Below are 21,145 nucleotides of genomic sequence, written 5' to 3'. Positions count from 1 at the left end.
TTAATATTTGTAATTAATTTAAATTTTAGAACATTAGATCTGGAGGAATATAGGAGCAAAGTATCAGCGAATATAAACCAATCTACAGTATGAGGTCAAACTATCCTAAAATAGCCTCCTGTGCTGGGCTGGTTAACAATTAATTTTTATACCATATGTGGGTGCAGAGTTTTACCACTGAGGTCTGAAACCAAACTAAGTGGAGTCCTGTAGCATAGTAGTTAGAGCACTCATCTTGCAAGCAGGAGGACCCGGGTTTGATTTACGGGCAGGTTGGAACTTTAGACAAATTTCCGCTTTGTTTACCTAGCAGTAAGTAGGAACCCAGTTATTAGTCGATTGGTGGATTACTCTCCAGGGGTTATAATCTCTTCAAAAATATATTTGTAATTTGGTCACTCAATCTACAACACTGCTGTGCAAGGTTGGCTGTCGTGTTTCGCCCATAAAATATACAGTCAATTCCCTTTACAGTATATTCTGTGAAGAGCTTTGAGACGTCTCAATGACATGATAGGGCGCTATATCAAATGCAAGGATTATTATCATCACTATTATAAGTTTGCTGATCTTTGCTGACCAAACTGTGGGAGTTGCAAATAACAGGGAGCAGGCCTGCCACAGTGAGGGATGTTGATAGAAAAAGGAATTCACAAATGGCAAACCCTAAATCATGTGGATAACCTCAGAGTGATGAGATCAAAGGAGAATAAACTGCGACAATATAATCTACATGGTATTAGTCCACAGGAGAGGGATTTTGCAGGTACTAATGCATAGATGACTGAAATCATCAGCTCAGTCAGTAAAGAGATTAAACGAGGTGCTGTGTTGTACAATTAAAGGGATGAAGGATAGGGTCGCGAGAAGTGATACAGAATTTATAGAAGTTACTGGTCTGACCCTACATGTAGTACTGCATACGGAATTAGCCATCTGAGTTATGAGGAGAGGCTAAGGAAGGTGATTTGTTTGCTTGAAAGAAGGGAGAGCTCAAGGGAGATTTTATTTCAATATTTTCTAAAGTCGAACTAAGCCCTATGTTGAATATTGTCAAATGAACAAAGGGACAGACTAAATGTTATGTGAATCCATAAAATTCACATGGACCATCTCTGACCCTTCCCTTCCTCGACTTCACTATCTCCACGTCAGGTAACAGACTATCCACAGACATTTTCTATAAGCCCACCAACTCCCACAGCTACCTTGATTATATCTCATCTCACCCCGCCTCCTGCAAAGACGCCAGCCCATTTTCCTAGTTCCTCCACTTCCGCCGCATCTGCTCTGACAATGCAACCTTTCACACCAGAGCAACCGAAATGTCCTCATTTTTCCTCGACCGAGGATTCCCATCGACAGTAATAGCCAAGGCCCTTGACTGTGTCCGCCCTACTTCCCGCACTTCTGCCCTCACAACTTCCCCCCTATCCCGAAACCGAGATCGGGTCCCCTTAGTCCTCACCTACCACCCCATCAGCCTCAACATTCAGCACATCATTCTCCGACATTTCCTGCACCTCCAGCGTGACTCATCAACCAAATACATATTTCCCTCCCTTCCCCTCTCTGCATTCCAAAGGGATCGTTCCCTCCGGGATTCCTTAGTTCATTCCGCTGTCAGCACTACCAGCTGCTCTCCTTCCCCTGGCACCTTCCCATGCCAGCGCAGCAGATGTAATACCTGCCCTTTCACCTCCTGCCAGACCACTATCCAAAGTCCCAAACACACTTTACATGTACTACCACCAATGTAGTATACTGTATCTGCTGCTCACGGTGTAGTCTCTCCATATTGGGGGGACTAAGCGCAGATTGGGTGACCAATTTGCAGAACCCCTCCGTTCTGTACACAAGGTCAACCCTGATCTTCTGGTCTCCTGCCATTTTAACTCACACTCCTATTCACAGTCTGACCTCTCCATCCATGGTCTCCTACGCTGTTACAGTGATCCACAGTGAAAGCTTGAGGAACAGCATCTTATCTATCTTATCTATCTGCTAGGGACCCTACAGCCCTCTGGCCTCAATATCAATTTCAGCCACTTCAGACCATAACAGCTCGCCTTCCCCCCTCCCCCTCTTTATGTTACTAGAAGAGTTAACCCATCAATTAACACATTCTCTACTTTGTCCTTTTTGTCTTCCTTGTCCTGCCTCCCCCTCTCAACTTGTTCTAAAAACCTCTCCCTCCCAACATGCCCCAGTTCTGACGAAGGTTCGTGGACCCGAAACATTGACTCACTTTCCTTTCTCCATAGATGCTGTCTGACCTGCTGAATTTTCCCAGTTCTCTCTGTTTTTGTTTTATGGTGAAAACATTGTTCAACATCGAATATTTTGCGGAGTAGTTAGGATGTTTGGGTGTGTTATCCAGTGAAGCAGATCGTAAAAGCAAATTACCAGGTGATGAGCTGAGTAAACGTTCAGATGCTTCCGTGAGTGATGGGCGTTATATAAATTCAAGTTGTTTGTTATTTGGTGTAGAATTAAATTGAGGTGTATATGAGAAATCTAGGGTAGAATTCTTACTGTATTACTCAAGGACAGACCAGATGGATCATAAAGGTGATGTTGTGGATTGACCCATTGAGAGTTTAGTGTGGTGCACTTGCACTCAGAGAGGATAACAACAACAACAACAAAATTACATTTATAGAGCGCCTTTCACGTCGGGAGGACGTCCCAAAGCGCTGAACAGTCAGGTGTCGTGGCCAGAGCATGGGGGAGGGGTGGTGTCGGGAGAGGTGGGAGGGAGACCAAAGGCCCGGTCGAAGAGAAGGGTCTTGAGACCGGCCTTGAAGGAGGCAAGGGAGGAAGCGAGGCGAAGGGTCGGCGGGATGGAGTTCCAGAGTGTGGGGGCAGAGAGGCTGAAAGCCCGGCCACCGATGGTAGGGCAGGAAACATGGAGTAGGCCGGAGCTCGATGAATGGAGGGAGCGGGCAGGTTGGTAGGGAGTCAGCAGGTCAGAGAGGTAGGAGGGGGCAAGGCCATGGATGGCCTTAAAGGTGAGGACGAGGATCTTGAACTTGATCCTCTGGGGGATGGGGAGCCAGTGAAGTCGGGCGAGGGTGAGAGTGATGGTGTCGCGGAGCTTGGTGCGTGAGAGTACACGAGCTGCAGAGCTTTGGATGATCTGCAACTTGTGAAGGGAAGAGTTGGGAAGGCCGATGAGGAGAGAGTTCCCTTAATCAAGCCTTGAGGTGACGAATGCATGGGTGAGGGTTTCAGCAGCCTGAGAGGTGAGGCAGTGGCGGAGTCTGGCAATCTTGTGGAGGTGGTGGTAGGCAGAGCTGGTCAAGGCACGGATGTGGGGGAGAAAGGACAGTTCAGGGTCAGACAAGACACGCAGGTTCCTGACTGGCTTAGTGAGGTTGAGTGTGCAGCCATGGAGGCCGATGCTGCCAGCGCCTGAGGTGTGGAGGCGTTAGCGCGAGCCAATCAAGGGGCCCTTGGTCTTGCTGACATTGAGATGGTGGGTGTCCCCAAGTGTGGTATTATGGCTCGGGACAGGACCTTGAAGGTATGGATTGAAAGATACAAGAAGCATCTGGTACCAGTTGTTGATGTGTAGTTGTACCTGAGAGTTGTGATGTTTGAACTCTCCTTTGGGACTGTGGTGAGAGGGTGAAGTTTACTCTGCTTTGTTCCAGTCTGTCTTCAATAACAGCAAGGTCCCAATGCAAGTTAAGCTTATGGCGTATAAAACGTATATGTCAACAAATGGTTACAAGCTACATTTCCTCTTAATTTGTTTCGGCCATGCGAGGAATGAATTTGGGCTTGTGCACCCACATAAAGGCTGTGTGAGCCGCTATAAAATAAATAGGTCAAACCTTTGAATAGAACATCTTTTTGGAAAAACATTATTCAGCGTATATAACAAACAGAACAAATGCACAAAATAATGGACAATTGCAACATAATTATATTTATTCTAATGATGTATTTATTCAGCTGAACTTTTTATAAGGTGAGCGGGTGGAATGATTAAGTGCACGGCACACAACAGACTGCTGCACGGGTCCGCATCTTAGCAGGAACAGTGGTTACAAGCTCCTGGTCATGTGGTGAAGGCGTTTCTTTCAGTCTACTTGTGAAGTCCACAAGTGTTTTTTTAAAAAAGGGGGAAATGGCTGCAAAGAAGGAGGTCTCTGGCCTAGACTGATTTGTTGCTGATACCTTGGCAACGGAGTCCGTTTCACAGCAAACGCATCTGTTTTCCAAAAACCCTCAGATGAGATCCTGGACTGAGCAATCAACGTTTTTTTAAACGTATGATATAGTGGCTGTTACGTTGGACGGATATCTCAAATTGCTTCACAGAATACATTCTAAAGTGTAGTGACTGTGTTTTGGGGGCGAACGTGGCATTTTAACTGAGGGATTATTGGCCAGGACACTGGGAGAAACTATCTTCCCTTTTCAAATGGTTGAGTAAAGCTGTATAACATGGAAATGGGTCATTTGACTAGTATGATGTGTGTGGGTGTTTATACTTTCTGCGCCTCTACTCCCCCAAATCCCTCCGCCTATTCCCTTCTCCTGTTTCTTCACTCATTGAACTCGAACCTCAAGGTGACTGGCATGTCTCAAGCTATCCTGTTAAAGTCTCCTCACAAGTTGAAGGCGGATGCAAGACAACTCCCAGCAAACTTCTTGGTGAGCAGCAAAGCTCAGCATGAAATGTATGAGAGCGTTGCCACTATCCTGCTTATAGCTCAGACTATACATTCCTATCCATTCAATGATGGTTCCACCAGTTGGAGGCTTGGAGCTTGAGCTGCTGCTGCTTGTCTAAGCTGCAACTAATCGCCTACTTTTATAAAAAATGGGAGGACTTACTGTATTAGGTACACTCCTATCAAAATTTGTTGTCAAAACTAGTCTTAGCAGTTACAAGTTTAAATGTTCCAGGTTTCCAAATATTGCATTGTCATTTAGGTCTCCTCCCTCTTTCACCCTCTTCTCGTCCTCTTTCTTCCCCCTTGATGTTGGTTACACGAAGGGAGTGGCTTCATTTCACTTCAGTGGGTGCCCAAACACAGAACCATCTTAGAACTCAAAGTTTTTTAAATCCCTCTTTTAGAAATGTTGCAGAACAAGAACATGTCCTTTGTCTGAAAAGTTTCTCACATGCAATTGTATTTTTTTTACATTTTTGTGGTTTGTCACCAATTAAATATGCTTTTTGGTACATCTGTGAAACAATTTTGTTACATAAAGGAGGTTGTTGCTGTACTGACCTCTAATGATATGTTTTTGCATGGTCTTAGAATTGTGGAGTTTAATTTTGTACATATAGACATCTACTGATGTGATTAAAAACTAGATTGTTTGATTGTGCTTCACTTACCCCTGGCTCAGTGTCGTGCTCCGCCACTGTCAAGCGCTCTTGGACACTGCCCTGAGTGAGGGGCGCTATATAAATGGAAGTTCTTGTTGTAGTAGATCTTTTATAAGGTATAATCTTAAATGTAAAGTCCCGGCCACACTGCGATGAATCACTATGAGGCACTAATCCCATGACGTGCGAGAAAAGAGAGTTTCATTCAGTGTCCTGGCCAACTGTGCATGAGGTAAAATCAATCATTCACTTCATGATTGTTTGTGGGACATTGTTCTGTGGAAATTAGCTGTTGTGTTTGTCTACAAACTATTCAGTTATTCATGCTTACAGTAAATCCTGTGAAGTACTTTGAGACATCGTCCTGCCATGTAAGACAAGATATCAAAAGGAGTGATTATTTGAACTATCAATTACATAGAATTATATTCACTGTGCAGCATGGAAATGGGCCATTTGACCAGAATGATCTGTGTGTGTGTTTGTACTCCATGGGCCTCCACCCCTCCTAATCCCTCTGCCTATTCCCTTTTCTCCTATGTTTCTTCTCTCAGGTTTCCACTTAGATAGGTTAATCTTTCTGCATCAACCACAGCTCCGGCAGTTAGTTCCATATTCTCAGCACTCTCTGTGTAAAGAAGTTCCTGCTAAACATTTAGATCTCCGAATGGCTATTTTGTATTTCTACTCCCTTGTTTGGACTCACCAACAAGTGTAAATAGCCTATATATGTTCATCTTATTGAACCCTTTTCAGAATTTTAAATGCCCTATCAAGTCTCTTCTCAATTGTTTAATCTCCAGACGAAGAAAAGTTTTAAACCGTGCCTTGAAAGACTCAAGACATTCAATAACTCATAATTTTTTTTGCCATATTGGAGACTTGATTAAATTACAGGGCACTTTGGGGATTCTTTAATCTGAAAGTTTTTTTTTGAAAAAAAACGATAAAACAGTCTTAATGTTCATTTTGACTTTCATTAACTACAGGGTGTTCCTTGTTTAAATAGTGTTCCTGCTTTTAAGTCTTCACAAAGCATGTTTTTGTTTGAACTCATTCCATGTATTAAATGTCTGATCTAGGATAAGGCACTTAACAATGAAGCATTGGGGTTGGAGGTATTTTGTTTAAAAAGGCTTGTGGTTATAGCCATTGTATGCACTATCCAGAAGTATTCCTTTGATGGTTGCTCTCCTAACCAATAAGATTATCATTCACTAATCTACCTAGTACTACTGTTATATTAACCTTTTAAAGGCTTGTTCTACTGTTAATAGTCCTTAAAGGTTACTTATGTGAGTGGTCGTCAAATGCGAACCATGTATTAAAATCTTCTTGAAAAGGTTGTGGAGAAAATCTCTAGGCCAGACTGTGTGTTGTGGATACTCCCATCGCTCTGCAACCTCTCCCTCTCTCATCCCCTTATCAAAACCGCTCCCCTTATCATTCGCAGCTCCTGTTAACCCTGCAAGCCAAAGCCCTAACCGGTTGGGTGGTACTAGCTGGACAACCAGTGGGAAAGCTTGCCAGACAGTGATATCAATGGCAAGCTATGCGGTTTTAGCTGCTTAGACTCCAGCAGTACCCCAGTGCACACTCTGGAGTCCCCAAGGCTTGGCTCTTGCCAACCTGTGCCTAATACCTTCCAGAATTAGGTACGCAGGATGCGTCCCTCCATCTCTGGAATTTCCACATGTAGGTGGAATGCATGGAATTCTGAATTTGGTTTGGATACTCTTAAGCATGGGGATGGGTTTCTGCATGTGTCAGATACATGGCTGACCAAAATAAATTTGACTGCTGACCCATTTCTAATCTGCCCTTCCTCTTCCTACATATTGCAATGAGTCGTTTCCTTCCTTCTTCTCCTACCACCTCAAACCCTTCCGATACAGTTAGTCTCTACCCACCCCTCCCACAGCACTAAGACTGCCCTTAGTCAGAGCCCATCAGTGCCATTCTCCACCTGCTCCTTTTGCCTCCTGAAATTCCTTGATCTTGTCGCCTTCAACACCAAATGTTCACCTGATATTCAGCCGGCAGCAGATTACAGCTCCACTAACCTACTCTGTTGTAGAAAAAATGTTTGAAAGGATTTCTGTCCATTAATGGTATTAATGCTCTGAAGAACACCAATCCTATAAGTAAACGTTTGACATGGATTTCAGAGTAATGGACCGAGATTCACAAACCCTGTCCGTTAGGAAATATCTAAACTTAGAGCTTTTTAGTGAATATTTACAGGACAAACTTGTTAAACGTGGTAGACAGGGTCCATAATTTTAGCCCGCTTCCTTTCCCCTATTTTAGGATTATTTCACATTTGTTATTTATTCTGAGTTGGCAAGTCGCCATAAAAGGCACAAGGGCAGCAGATGTCCCTTTGCAAACTCACGTCAATGACCCTTCTACACAGTACCTTTTTGGGTGTATTGCTCTTCCGGTATAACACAGATTTACAAATCCATGGTAAATTGGTACTTGTTTTAATGTTGTTGCTCTGCACTTGGATTTTCTTATGATCACCCTGCACTTATGAGGCCTTCAACAACAACAACAAATTGCATTTATATAGCACTTTCACGTCGGAAGGATGTTCCATGGCACTGGACAGTTGAGGATTTGCTCCCGATTTGGGGTTGGATTCGGTAGTGGTGGAGGCCAAGACTTGGGAAGATAACCCCAGAAGGAGGTAAAGGAGGGGGCGAGGCAAAGGGATCCGGGATGGAGTTCCAGAGATTGGGAACAGAAAGGCTATAGACCTGACCACTGATGGTGGGATGGGAAGGGCGGGGGATGTGAAGCAGGCAGGTGCCCGCCAAGCAAATTGAATTGGCGGAGGGTAGGGTTTAGATCAGAGTTAGGGTGGGCAAAGACACTGCAACAGTCTTTAAAGAAGTGAGCAACATTTTTCTATAACAGTTGGTTCCAGAACTCTTGCTTTTACCACCTTACAATTATAACAATAATAATAATCATAATAATAATCCTTGCATTTGATATAGCGCCTTATCACTTCTTCGAGATGTCTCAAAGAGCTTCACAGACTACTGTAAAGTGAATTGACTGTTTTGTGCATATTTTGTGGGCAAAATTCGGCAGCCAATTGCGCACAGCTTTGTCCCACAAACAGTCGTGGATTGAGTGGCTAATTTATTATTTTTTTAAGAAAATTCAAAAATAAGAGAGATCGATTCAAAAGAAAGACCAAAAAAGCAAATGGACGATCCAGGAGAAATGCCTTTATAAAAGATTGATAGGTTTGTGGAACTAACAACCAGGAAGGTGGTGGAACAAGTAACTTCAAAGGTTTCAAGAAAAAAAACTTATTGACTTAGTATTGAGCATTACTTATAATTTGAGGTTTTTTGATAGCTGCATAGTCACGTACCTTAAAGTCACACAATAAGAGGCATTCCGAAGATGTAGAGCAATGCGGCAGATGTTCTTGTGGGTAAATTTAAGGTAATGAATGTTCATAATAATAATCCTTGCATTTGATATTGCGCTTTTCATGTCTGCTAGATGTCTCAAAGCACTTCACCGAATGTACTGTAAAGTGAATTGACTGTATATTTGTGAGAGAAACGTGGCAGCATGTTTAACAAGATGCTGTGAACACATGTGCATAATAAAGTGGTGTCCATTAGCAGAAGTGGAAATAAACACAAATTTGTGTGATTTATGCAGTTATTAAAGGTTGTCAGTGAAGCTGCTGCAATCAACAAATTTAATGGAATAGTGGGTTGGATCTTCAAGGCATTTGATTAACAGTCAAAATAAGTTACTTTAACCTTGTGCAGACCACTGTTGAGACCACATTTGGAATATTGTGTGCAGTTTGGGGGTACTTTGCTTTCAAAGTGATTGTTGTGGAGCTCTGAGGAGCAGCTTGCGAAGCTCAAATGTATTGGACAAAAGATTGAGAAGTGTTGAGACAAGCACTAGGTTTTTAAATGTTGAGTTAACATTGATGTAGCTGTAAGCAGCTACTTGGACCACAAGAGTAGAATCAGATATTGTGAATAATTGTGATTTAGACAGGAAGCCATTTAAAAGCGCTTCTTCCATTCTTTTAATTGCAGGTTCTTGTTTGATGCAGGATATCATTTTCAGTGGTGCCAATTTTTTTTGTGTGACTTTATGGTTTAAAATGCAAGCCTGACAGCAAGGTATTTAAAATCCATTCAGAATTATTGATGTGTAGCATTTTCAAATGAAAATATAGGAACACTGGTACAATGAGGATTAAGGAAATTCATATGTAAAATGATTCTCAATAACTCAAACCTGATGCGGGAATGCAGTAATTAAATCCTGCAATTCAGATGACATTGCAAACCATGAATGTGCATTGAGTACTTTTGTCATCAAGCCCCCTATTAGATTATGACTTAATCATTGAGTGGTATCTATTATTTCAATTAATTCAGCCTTAAAGCTCAAGAGTGTTGTGATTATACAGTTTCAGTGTTACAAAGCTGCTGGATGGAAGATTCATGAGCTACTTGATAGAAGAGAACTTGTTTGAAGTGAAAGTGACTCAAGTAAACGGTGCAAATTCATTGATCTTCTGTTGATCAAAAGCTATCTAATTCGTTTAAAATTATTTTCACAAAATTACCAAACTTCACTGAAAGCTCTCCTGTTGACGGGATTTATTTACTGGCCTCTGATTTATCCTATTTAGATGAATATCAATTGGGAAACACTGAGGCTGTGTTCATTTAGTGTTTGTGAGTTTAGCGGAGTATGGTTAAACCAAATTCCACATAAGACTTGCTGTCGCTACATTTTTAGGTACTATTGTAGACTTTTTTTAAAAAAATTGTACAACGAATGTACATTACTTATACAACAAAAGGATTTATTAGGGCTATCTTAATTGCTAGATTATGGCAACTTAACTTTTCTTTGAAATAAACCAGATTCTTTGAAATAACCCCAACTTATTTTTTTCTTTTACAACTGAACAAAGGCAAATGCAAAATTTCCCTTTGAACAAAAGTTAACAAGGGTACAGAGGCCCTCATTGTATTCATGGAGTCCTGTAGCTCAGGTTAGAGCACTCGCCACACAAGCGAGAGACCTGGGTTTGATTCCCGGCAGAGCAAAATGTTGGGCAAGTTTCCTTACTCCTCACGCCTGTTTACCTAGCGGTAAGTTGGAACCCGGTTATTAGTCGATTGGCGGATTGCTTTTCTGGGGATAATAATCCCTCAAAGAAAACACAATAATAATTTGGTCACTCAATCCCACGACTGTTTATGGGACACTGATGTGCACAATTGGCTGCCGAGTTTCACCCACAAAATATGCATAAAACAGTCAATTCACTTTATAGTATATCCTGTGAAGCGCTTTGAGACGTGTGGAAGATGTGGAAAGCTATATATCAAATGTAAGGTTTTTTTTTATTCCCTCCAGCGTGGTGGAAAAGAAAAGTGCTGGTCACTTCTATCCTAATAAGACATGTTTTGTAAGCCAGAAATGACATAGTTTCCGAAAAGCCCTCACTGAAATTTGTTCTGTTAAACTAAACTGAAATAATTTTGCTAAGGATTTTTTTTAGAAGTTTCATTTGTAAGATTTAAAACTGGAATTCTGGAATGCTTGACAGAGATGCTACACACTTTAGATCTGAGAGCTGTACTCCTCCTCTGAATTCTGAACAACTCGGCCTTTTTCAAGATCGTGTTGATCAGGGCTGTTTTTAATTGTTCAGAAGCGCTGTGACAAATTTAGATGAACTTAACGGCTGATGATTCATGTAGAATTTGCAGGTGGGTAGCATCGTGGATAGTTGAAGGTTAAAGGCCCAGTATTGTCCTACTGCTGTAGTTGGTTGAGAGGTGTGTCTTGAGCAGTCCAAACTGTTTTTCAGTGGTGGCGCTGTCCAAATTGTTGTGCATCATGAGCACGTTACTAGACATTTCTTGAGGTTAACTGGAGATTGCACCAATGTTCTCATGATGGCTGTGTACAAACCTGAGTTTTTCTTTTGAAAAAAGGAAAATTGAGGACAATTTTAACAGATGTCTGTACTACCTACTTTTTTTTATTTTTTTTATAGACCTTCACAAACTCCTCTAATCTTTGGATCCCTTCATCTGCTTGGGGAGAATGCTTCCTGGAGGTACTATTGTAGATGTGTGTATGCACTTTGTTTTATAAAATACCCCTTCAAAAGGTGGTGAATAAACAACTTGAAAGTGTAAAATGAGTCACTGATGTATTTCAATGTGTATTTTAGTTTGTTGCATTTTGATGTTGCATTGTAATATGTTAACAACAGCTGTTTCAATTGGTCACGGTAGTGATACAGTTTCTGTTGGCCAGGATCAAATTTTAAGTGTTTAATGATCATTAATTTAAGTGTTTTTTTTGTGGTGTGTATTTTGTACTGATCCGATCCAGTCTTCTGATTTATATTTCTCTCTTTCCCCCTCCCCCTTTATAACCATAGTAGATTTGTTGTACCCTTGTTAATTCTTTGTATTTCAAACAATGGGATCAGTTTAGTAGCACATTTGATATTTATCACTGAATTTACCTGGATGTGCTAGAGACCAACCCCCAACAAGTTTCTCATTGGCTACTTCCATAATGTTGGGTCTGTGAATTTGGATCTCGCTTGCGGTTTTCTACTGATGGAAAGCCAGATACTATCTTCCAGAGTTCATTGAAAGCTGACATTCCACTAATTGGGACTCAAATCCTGGGGTCCCTGTGTCACGGATCTAGTCATTGAGGATTTTGCCTCCAGCCTGTGCCAGTACATCCAATAAACTAAACGGTGAAATTACAAATGTACTGATAAATTGACCCTTTGGCTTGCATGTTTTTCTGTCCTTAAACATTTTAATGGATTGGCTATTAAATTGGCTGCAAACGTACCTGTTCTCTGGTAGCTGCTCTTTATATTTGACCTGATTGTGCGTTGTACGAGAAGATTTTATATAATATCGTATGCATGTGCGGCAGTTTCGTAGATGTTGCAATTTTATGCTAAAGCTTGTATGAAAAAGGAAAGTGGCAGCTAAAATTGCTGCCTATGTGCTTAATTTCTCACTTGAGAAATATGTGTAGATTCCAAAGTGGCCTTTCTTTATAAATCTAAACAGTAAGCAAGTGTCAGGAACTTTGGGGGAATACAGTTGAACCTGTCCTATTCTTAGCTACTATTCATATGTGTTTTCTAGCGGGGTCATTGGATAGCAATAAGGGGCAGAAACCTTGACTAATCCCCTCCCCACCTGACCAGCGCGGATGTACAGAGGCTAATTGCAATTCCTCCAATGCTGCACAATCTTGCATCTCAGCATCGACCCTTGGTCTTATTTCTCTATGGCTCAATTTCATACTGGGAAATGGCTTCAGCAATTAAACCATGGAAGAGTTAGAACTTGTATGCATTTCTTGCATTGTGATTTAGGATTACATCCAGTAATCTAGTAGTTTTCAGTGTTTAATTATTCGTTTCGTTATTCAAAATGGCTTTTTGGCAGTTTGACTCTGTTGGTAGGGTTATTAGGTTGTGTTTCAATTCAATTGGATTTCAAACCATTGTTTAACACTCTGGATAGTAATAGGGGAATTATGCTATTGTTGCTGGTGCTCATTTGGATTGATGTTAAAAGCAAAATCTACTCTGCCTTTATGAGTACATGATTTTTCCCAGTGCCCTAATCAATAATCCTCCAGGTTAATTGGTTATTCATCTCATGGGTGACTTTCCATGCAAATAGTGACTGTTTGTTTTCAAAAAACCCTCACATTAGACTGATTATGAAGACCTTCGAGCAGTTTTGATATGACAGTACAGAAAAGCAAGTTCTTAATAATAATAATCCTTGCATTTGATACAGTCCTTATCATGTTTTGAGATGTCTCAAGTGCTTAATAGAATATACCGCAAAGTGAATTGACTAGATTTTGAGGGCGAAATGCAGCTTCTGACTTATGGTGTGAAATATTCTTTGGGTGTATTATAAAGCTTGTGCATCTTCAATAAATGTTAAAATTGTCCAGCCAACATGACGCTAAAGAGATGCTACCCGTTTGAAGGGCGATATATAAACGCAAGTATTTGTAAGTAGTAAAGCGTGGAAATTATGCACTCGTCATTTCAACACGTAAATTATTTCAGAAGTCCAAAAATAAAATTTCTGCCAACTAATTGAAATATTTTGGAATTTGGATTGTGAAACCTTCTCGTTCTAGAATGAAGGTGCATGAATATTTGAACAACAACAACCCATGTTTGTGTCGTGCCTTTTACCCAGGAAAACGTCTTGAAATGCTTTTCAGGCACAGAGTGGATCACCGAGTGGGGTGGGGGAGGGGCGGGTAGGTGGAAGATGACTGAAAGCTCAGAGGAGGTAGGATTTAAAAAAAAATTTAATGTCTGGTTGGGTGGGGGCATATTTTTTTAAAATGTTAGGCAAAGATATTTAGGGGACGGTCAGTTTCGAGGCAACATGGGTATAGTGACTGAAAATTCGCCATGGATTGGTGGCGGAGGACATGAGGCATGCCTTAGTTTGCAGGTTGGCACAGTGGGAGAGTAACCCTGGAGCAGATTGTAGCAGAGGGATGATTTAAAATTTAATGAAAGTCTGAACAAGACTTTTGGGTTCTAGTGGCACACAGAGCCAAGGGAGTCTGAATTGGTGTTGGGAATGTACAGCCAAGTATTGAAGAGGATGAGAGTGTGGAATTCTGTTGGAGCTGGACATTATAGGGATGGAATAAGGGAACCTAGCGAAGAAAATGTTTGAGAAATCAAGGGTGATGAAGGTATGAACGGGAGGTTCAACTGCTAGATTGTGGAGTTCGAAAGAAAATAAAGCTGCAAGGTTGTGGGCTGACTCTTCATTCACTGAGGATCCTATGAGTGTAATTTGTCATTTCATAGGTGAGGGGAGAGGGGGGGTGGTGCTGAATTTCAACTATAGTTTGGCTCAGTTAAAATAGCACTCCTGCCTCTTCTGGGGCAGAAGGTTGTAGGTTAAAGCTGCATGTTGAGACTTAATGCTCACAGTCTAGTCCTCTGTGGGGAGCTGCCGGCTGTAGATATAGATTTAATTTGGCCACCAATTCCCAACAGGTGAAAGTTAATTATAGTCGCTGACGTGGTTTATTTGAATTTAAATTTTTGTAAAAAAAACTCTTGAAACCTTGGTAAAGGGCCAAAGGCCTTGTTGCAGAACATGACCAAGGTTTCAAGCAATGAGAGAGGCTAAATTTTGGTGAACGATCAGGTGATTTCGAAGGCCTGTACCTTCTAAGAGGGAGTGAAAGAGATCTGTATGTTTGAAAGCTATGGAAAAAAGCAATTGGATAGAGAAAATTGTACAGTGAGTTTGGCCTTGGAGTTTAGGTGATGTATTTGGAGTTCAGCAGGAATAAGAGGAAAGTTTAGAGGAACAAAGGACTAGCACAAGCTACTCAAATTTTGAGATTAACTTGTTTACTGCAGTATTAAGTATATTGAAAGCAAAGTTGTTTAGTTTGGCTGTAAGGAATGGTTTGAGCTTTTTAGCTTTGAAACACCCTTATTCAGTGAAGATTTTACAGAGGTAGAAATATGCTGAATGGAATATAAAAAGTATTTCAGATTCCATTCAGCATAGGAAGAGGAACGAGGTCACAGGTTCTGGGTTGTGAAGGAAGCTTTAGGACACACTAGGAAATGTATATATGTGCAATGGGTAATTAACAGTTCAAACTGGTTATGGGGGAGGGTTGTTGAGGTCAGGTTACTGGACTCTTACAAAACCACTTGATGTTTTTTTGCAGGCTTAGTATTCTGGAAGAACAAGATAAAAATGAGTTGAAGAGCCTTCATTATCTCTTGTGATTGTAGCCCGTGAGCCAAATTTGTAATGAGATTAGTTAGTCTGGAGTATAGAAATTCCACTGGACTAGTTTGTGTTTTTGTTTTGTCCTATGAGTTATATGGAATTTTTTGACTGCTTTGCAGAATGATACTGAAACCTTTAGTATAGTTCCAGCATATGTGCAACTGAAATCTATGGCTAAGGAAATGCATCAAAATAAAGCTAGGAATTGTTCCAATAAACTTATTGTGAAATAAAAGTTGCAGCCAAAAGTAAATTCTACTTGTATGTAGTATTTTCTTTGATACTGTTTTGGTCAGCCAGGTGTATGATCCATACGAAAATCTAATGCTATGCTTAAGGTCAGACAGTGGTAGCATGCCACCTAGACATGACAATTCCTATGACTTACCAAATCCAGAGACTATTAGCCACAGTTTGGAAGAGCCAAGGCTTAGGGATCCCAGAATGTTGATTTGGGGCAAGACTTAAACACTGCTGGAGTCTAACCAGCTAAAACTACACATCTTGCCATAAAAATTGCTGTCTGGAAAGCTTCCTGTTGCTTGACCATCTTGGAATCCCCCACCCATTTGGACTTTAATTTGCAGGATTAATGGGAGCTGAGTGGGAAGAGTCTCTGCCCCCAGTAACATTTTTACTGGGAATTAATTATCCTTATCCTTGCATTTGATATAGTGCCTTTCAAGTTGAGAAGAAGTCTTCAAGTGCTTCACAGGATTTACTGTAAAGTCTAGAGACTGTATTTTTTAGACAAACATGGCAGCCAATGTGTCACAGCCATGACCCATCAACAACGATTAAGTTTTGGAACGTAAGTTGTTAAACAGTAAAAGTTGACCAGGTTCATCTAAATTGTCCAGTATTATGGTTTGTGGTTCTGTCCTTGAATAGTTCAGATCCTACTTCTCATACCGTCTCCAATTCATCTCCACAAATGGCTTCTCCTCTAGTCCCGGCACTGTCTCATGCAGCGTTCCTCAGGGCTCTGCCCTTGGTTCTCTCTTCAATATCTATATGCTCCCTCTTGGTGGCATCATCCGCAGACATGGGGTCAACGTTCACATGTATGCGGATGACACCCAACTATCTCTCTACCTCCATCCACCCTTGACTCCAGGGCCACTGCTGTCCTGACAGAATGTCTGTCAGACATCAAGTCCTGGATGAGAGCCAACTTTCTTCAGTTGAACGTCAACAAGACCAAGGCCCTCCTGATTGTCTCCCGTCAGCGCCTCCTCACCTTATTATCCAAGGATGCAAACTCCACCTTACTAAGCCAGTCTGGAACCTTGCTGTCTTGTTTTACCCTCAACTATTCTTTCTATCCCACATCTGTGCCATGACCCGCTCTGTCTTCCCCCAATTCCGCAATATCGCCCGGCTCTGCCACTGTCTCACACCGCTGGCCGCTGAAACCCTCAAACACGCGTTGGCCTTGCTCCCCTCCTACCTCTGTTACCTCCTAACCCCCTACCAACCTGCCCGCTCCTTCCGCTCGTGGGCTGTGGCCAGCGTCACGTCGTCCGCCTCGCCCACCCCACCATTGGTGGGCGGGCCTTCAGCCACTGCCCCCATGCTCTGGAACTCCATCCCGCAGTTCCTCCACCTCGCCTCCTCCCTTACCTCCTTCAAAACCCATCTCAAGACCCTCCTCTTCGACCGTGCCTTTAACCACCCTCCTTCTCCCCCTGCCCCTCACCCTCCGCATCCCGACCCCCAGCTCGGGTCCGAAAACTGATTGTCCAGTGCCTTGGGACGTCCTCTCGACGTGGAAGGCACTTTACAAATGTAATTTTGTTGTTGTATTAATCGAGGTATGCAGGGATTCTTGGATGTATTTTGCTTTGTGTAGCTACGTGTTTTTTGTAGCACAGAAAAAACAAGACACTGACACTACGTTACTGCACATGCAAGACTTTTTCACTTGAGGTGTTCCTGTGCATGTTCATATATTGAGCAAATAGCTTTACATTGACCGTTGGCAGTAAATGGATTAATCATGTTAGTGAGTGAAACTGCAGTTTTACTGAGAAGATGGTCATGCTTGATGTCTGCTGATGAATGATTACATGACAGACTTCAGCAACTGATAGCAGTAAGAGTGACACTATATTCCTACAAACCCATCTGATGATTTTTTAATGGATATCTGGAAAACTGCTGACTTTATTGTGAGCATTCTGTATTGGGTGGGTTTCTATCTTTCTGACACGGCTTTTAGTACCAACCACTTAAAAAGAATGGAAGAGATTGCTTTATAAGCCCCATATTTAAAGCTACAGATACAAGAAGGAACATTGAACTTAAAGTAGATGAATAACTCCTTAAATTGGTGTTCATAACAAATGCATTCTGCACCATAGCTATCTAGAAATATTTTTTTTAAACTGCATTCATGAAAACTGTAGTATATCCCTGAAGAGTAATGTTTGGTAGAATTTGCATTGTATCCCATCAGTATCCCTTTGTTTTTACAATTGCACTGCAGTGCTACTAAAAGCCTTGATACATCACACAAAAACAACTTTCACTTACATAGTGCCCTCCACGCAGGGTAGTGTCTCAGAGCGCTTAATAGTGGCGGAACCTGACTCCGAGCCGGGCGGTGGGAGGTGGGGTGAGCTGGAGGAGACCTTAAGCACAGTCGAAAAGGAAAGATTTCTAGAGAATTGCATGTAGAATGTTCTCTGCTAAAATGATTTATAGGAAATCAATTATGTTTTGTATTCTAATATTGTAGTTTTGTTGAGACCATTGACTACTGTGGCTTCCTTTTAGGAGTGGGGGTGGGGGTGCGAAACTAGAGCAAACTTGAACGGGAGGCTAATCTTTTGGTTCTGTTGTAACTCAAAGCCATTTCTCTTTCATTTCCTTTAATCTGCAATTGTGTCCGAAACATTGATTGTCCAGCTCCTTGGGACGTGCTCCCGACCTGAAAGGAGCTATACAAATGTAATTTTGTTGTTGTTATAGGCTGACTGTTCTCTTCACTTGGAATCAATTCTTTAAAGGCCTCCTAGTGGTCAAACATTTTGAGATGAGAGGCTAATCACTTTGAAAATGTGGTGAAGCAGTAAAGTATGTGCTGGGTGCTAGGATACACCGTATCCTTGTATGTTAGCCTGGCTAAAATTGGTAGCATTCCCGCCTCCGAGTCAGAAGGTTGTGGGTTCAAACTTAGCACACCCAGTGCTAAGTCTTGGAATTGACAACGATCTCCTTTCTGGAGCCCCTACAATTTGCTCCTTTCCTTGCCTCCTCCAATGTCTGCCTTAAGTCCTGCCTCTTTGAAGCGCTTTCAGACATCTTTCCTTGCTCACCCAACCCACCCAACCACCCCTTTTGACTCGCATCACACTCGGGTGTCCAGTGCCTTGCGATGACCTCCTAAAGTGAAACACTATAAAATGTAATTTATTTTTGTTGAAACTCAGGTTGAAATTGTCACTCCAATCCAGTGCTGGGGGTGTTAGAGGCGCTGTTCTTTAAAACAAATATGTTAAACTTGATATCTGGTCTTGATAACTTTAAGCAAATGTATTTAAATACCACTGTAATTTACAGTATATTCTGTGAAATGCTTTGAGATGTCTCGAAGACGTGATAAGGCGCTATATCAAATGCATGTATTATTATTACTTGGAACACTTGGAAATTTAGTGATTTCTATAATGAGTTTTGGAATTGTCGCACCTCAACTGGTGAACACACTAAGGAAACTGGAGCCCTCTGCTGGCTGTTTAAAAACATTTTGATTCTACTCAAAATGATCCAGAAGACTAACTAATTAATGCCTTTGTCATAATACTGCACAAATTTGAATCTTATAAAGGATTTGCTTTTATTTCCTTATCAAGCAGGTAGTTAAGTCGTATTATTGTTTCACAGGGAGTGAATGAGTTTCACTCTGTCCGTGCTCGAGTGGCTTTTAGATTCTCTGCCCGTTAACTTATCTTTTGAAATCGTAATCCTCTGTGTTCTTTTTTACCATGCCTCCTCCCACACTAAGCTGTGAAGTCCTATAGTTTAGTAGCTAGAGCATTCGCCTCACAAGCGAGAGGACCCGGGTTCGATTCCTGGCAGGGTGAAACATTGGCCAAGTCTCTTTACTCCACACACCTCTGTTTAACCTAACAGTAAGTAGGAAGCTGGTTGTTAATCGATTGTTGGATCACTTTCTGGGGGTAATAATTCCTTCAAATAAAATAATAATTAGGTCACTCAAAACAACAGTCGTGGGACACTGTTGTGTGCAATTGGCTGCCGCGTTTCGTCCACAAAATATACAGTCACTACCATATATTCTGTGAAGTGCTTTGAGACGTCTTGAAGACGTGATAAGGCGCTAAATAAAATGCAAGGATTTATTATTATTACTATACTTTTTAGCTGACTTGTTTTTTCTATATATTGATACATTAAAACACCTAACATAGATTAGATTTGTATAATAGCCACAATTGACTTTACAAAAAGATAAATGTAATACCCACATTGAGGCTGTGTGTGGTGTGTGTGTATGTATGTGTATGTTAAATGAAGAAGAGTCTTCTGGGTGACCTTTTACAATTGGCTGGGAAAATGCATTATCCACTCTGATTAAATCACTCACTATACTTGCTGAACCCAGGACGATGAAATCCAAGGATCATAGGGAAAGGGGATGAGTGGGATGAGCATGGCTAAGTACAGTAGACCAAGGGAATACAGTGAAATGGAGCAAATCTTTACCACAAGAGTAGGAACAAAATTGAGTGTTTCTGCCTCAATATTTCTTTGCATGTTTCCCAGTATAGCTTTAAAAATTGATAGAGATTGTGAAATGGGTTTGGAAGGTGAGGTTGTGATAGCTGGCATAGAGAATGAAAGTTTGAAGATGGCTTGTTACCCTCCCACGGAGAGTCAAGAAACTGGTTTGCAAAAGGACTGCCACATTTTTTTAAAATAAGCAAACACAATTGAGCAACTGAATACTTTTGATATCTTTGGTGCACCACACCCAGACAACAAGCTGAAATTATTACTTTGGAACCAATCCAACCTCTGTAGTTGCAGCTTAACTAAAGCAGAATGAGAGCTTATGAATATAGATATGAAAATTGGGAGAGGGAAAGTGAGGAGCCTTTTCAGATGTAATTGTTTTGTACAGAGTATTTCACATACTGGTAAATAGACTGTCAAGGGAGGATTCTGTCAGAAAATTCAAGAGGGAATTAATTATTTGATGAAGAAATTGAGAATGTAGGTTGTTTTTAAATTCTTGGACTAAGCTGGATGAACTGTAATGTGTTTTTGTTCTTTCTGTGCTTGTACTATGTTTGCCGATTTAGTTGGTTTCTTGAATTTGAGAACTCGATAGTTTTTGTGTGACATTTGATTGTAAATTTTAATCCACACAGTGAAGGCCAAATCAAACATATTTGATACGGAAGAGCAAAATTAACACCCAGATCAGTCAAACTGTGTTATTCACCTGCCTCAGTTTCCAGTGAATCCTCAGCCACCTTTCCTTATCCTACGGGAGCCATCACTGTCACTCTCGTGGACTTTAATTTTCCTTGTCTTCTCAAATGGCTGTTGGGTGGGATGCTACACCTTTGGTAGATTTGCTGGTGTATTCTTCCCATTTCATAACTGCTATTTTGAGGGGTGTATTTCATGTACATAATATGAATATACATACAATAGTTTCTCACCTAAAGCCCTGGATGAGATTTTTTTTATTGTAATGACTTTCTACTTTCTCCCCCCACCTCCCTCCCAACCCGCCCCCATCCACATTTGTAGAGTTAATTATAATAAAATAAATCTTCTACATGCTGCTATCTAAGGAAGGTGGGAGATGGATAGCATTTTCTGGTTCTGTATTTTGAGTCGTGATGTTTTTATTGAATTTTTTGTGCTATGGTTTTCAATACTTTTGTGTTTT

General features: G+C 41.2%; 1 protein-coding gene across 3 annotated transcripts in view; it reads left to right on the top strand.

Annotated features, from left to right (window-relative positions):
• pde7a (phosphodiesterase 7A) overlaps positions 1–21,145 on the top strand; it is a 45,824-nt gene that overhangs the window by 6,129 nt on the left and 18,550 nt on the right. The window contains exon 2 of one of the 3 annotated variants that reach the window (XM_007896744.2): positions 11,424–11,486. The exons of 1 other annotated variant lie outside the window; for it this stretch is intronic. In XM_007896744.2, the coding sequence (XP_007894935.1) occupies positions 11,424–11,486 (63 nt within the window). Of the gene's footprint in view, positions 1–11,423; positions 11,501–21,145 lie in introns of those variants that run through there. One more of the 3 variants, XM_042331935.1, reaches the window with a different exon arrangement.

Source organism: Callorhinchus milii, unplaced genomic scaffold (assembly GCF_018977255.1).
Source record: "Callorhinchus milii isolate IMCB2004 unplaced genomic scaffold, IMCB_Cmil_1.0 Scaffold2, whole genome shotgun sequence".
Classification (NCBI taxonomy): Eukaryota; Metazoa; Chordata; class Chondrichthyes; order Chimaeriformes; family Callorhinchidae; genus Callorhinchus; species Callorhinchus milii.
The sequence above is the reverse complement of the archived record's forward strand: the minus strand, read 5'-3'. Positions and strand labels throughout refer to the sequence as shown.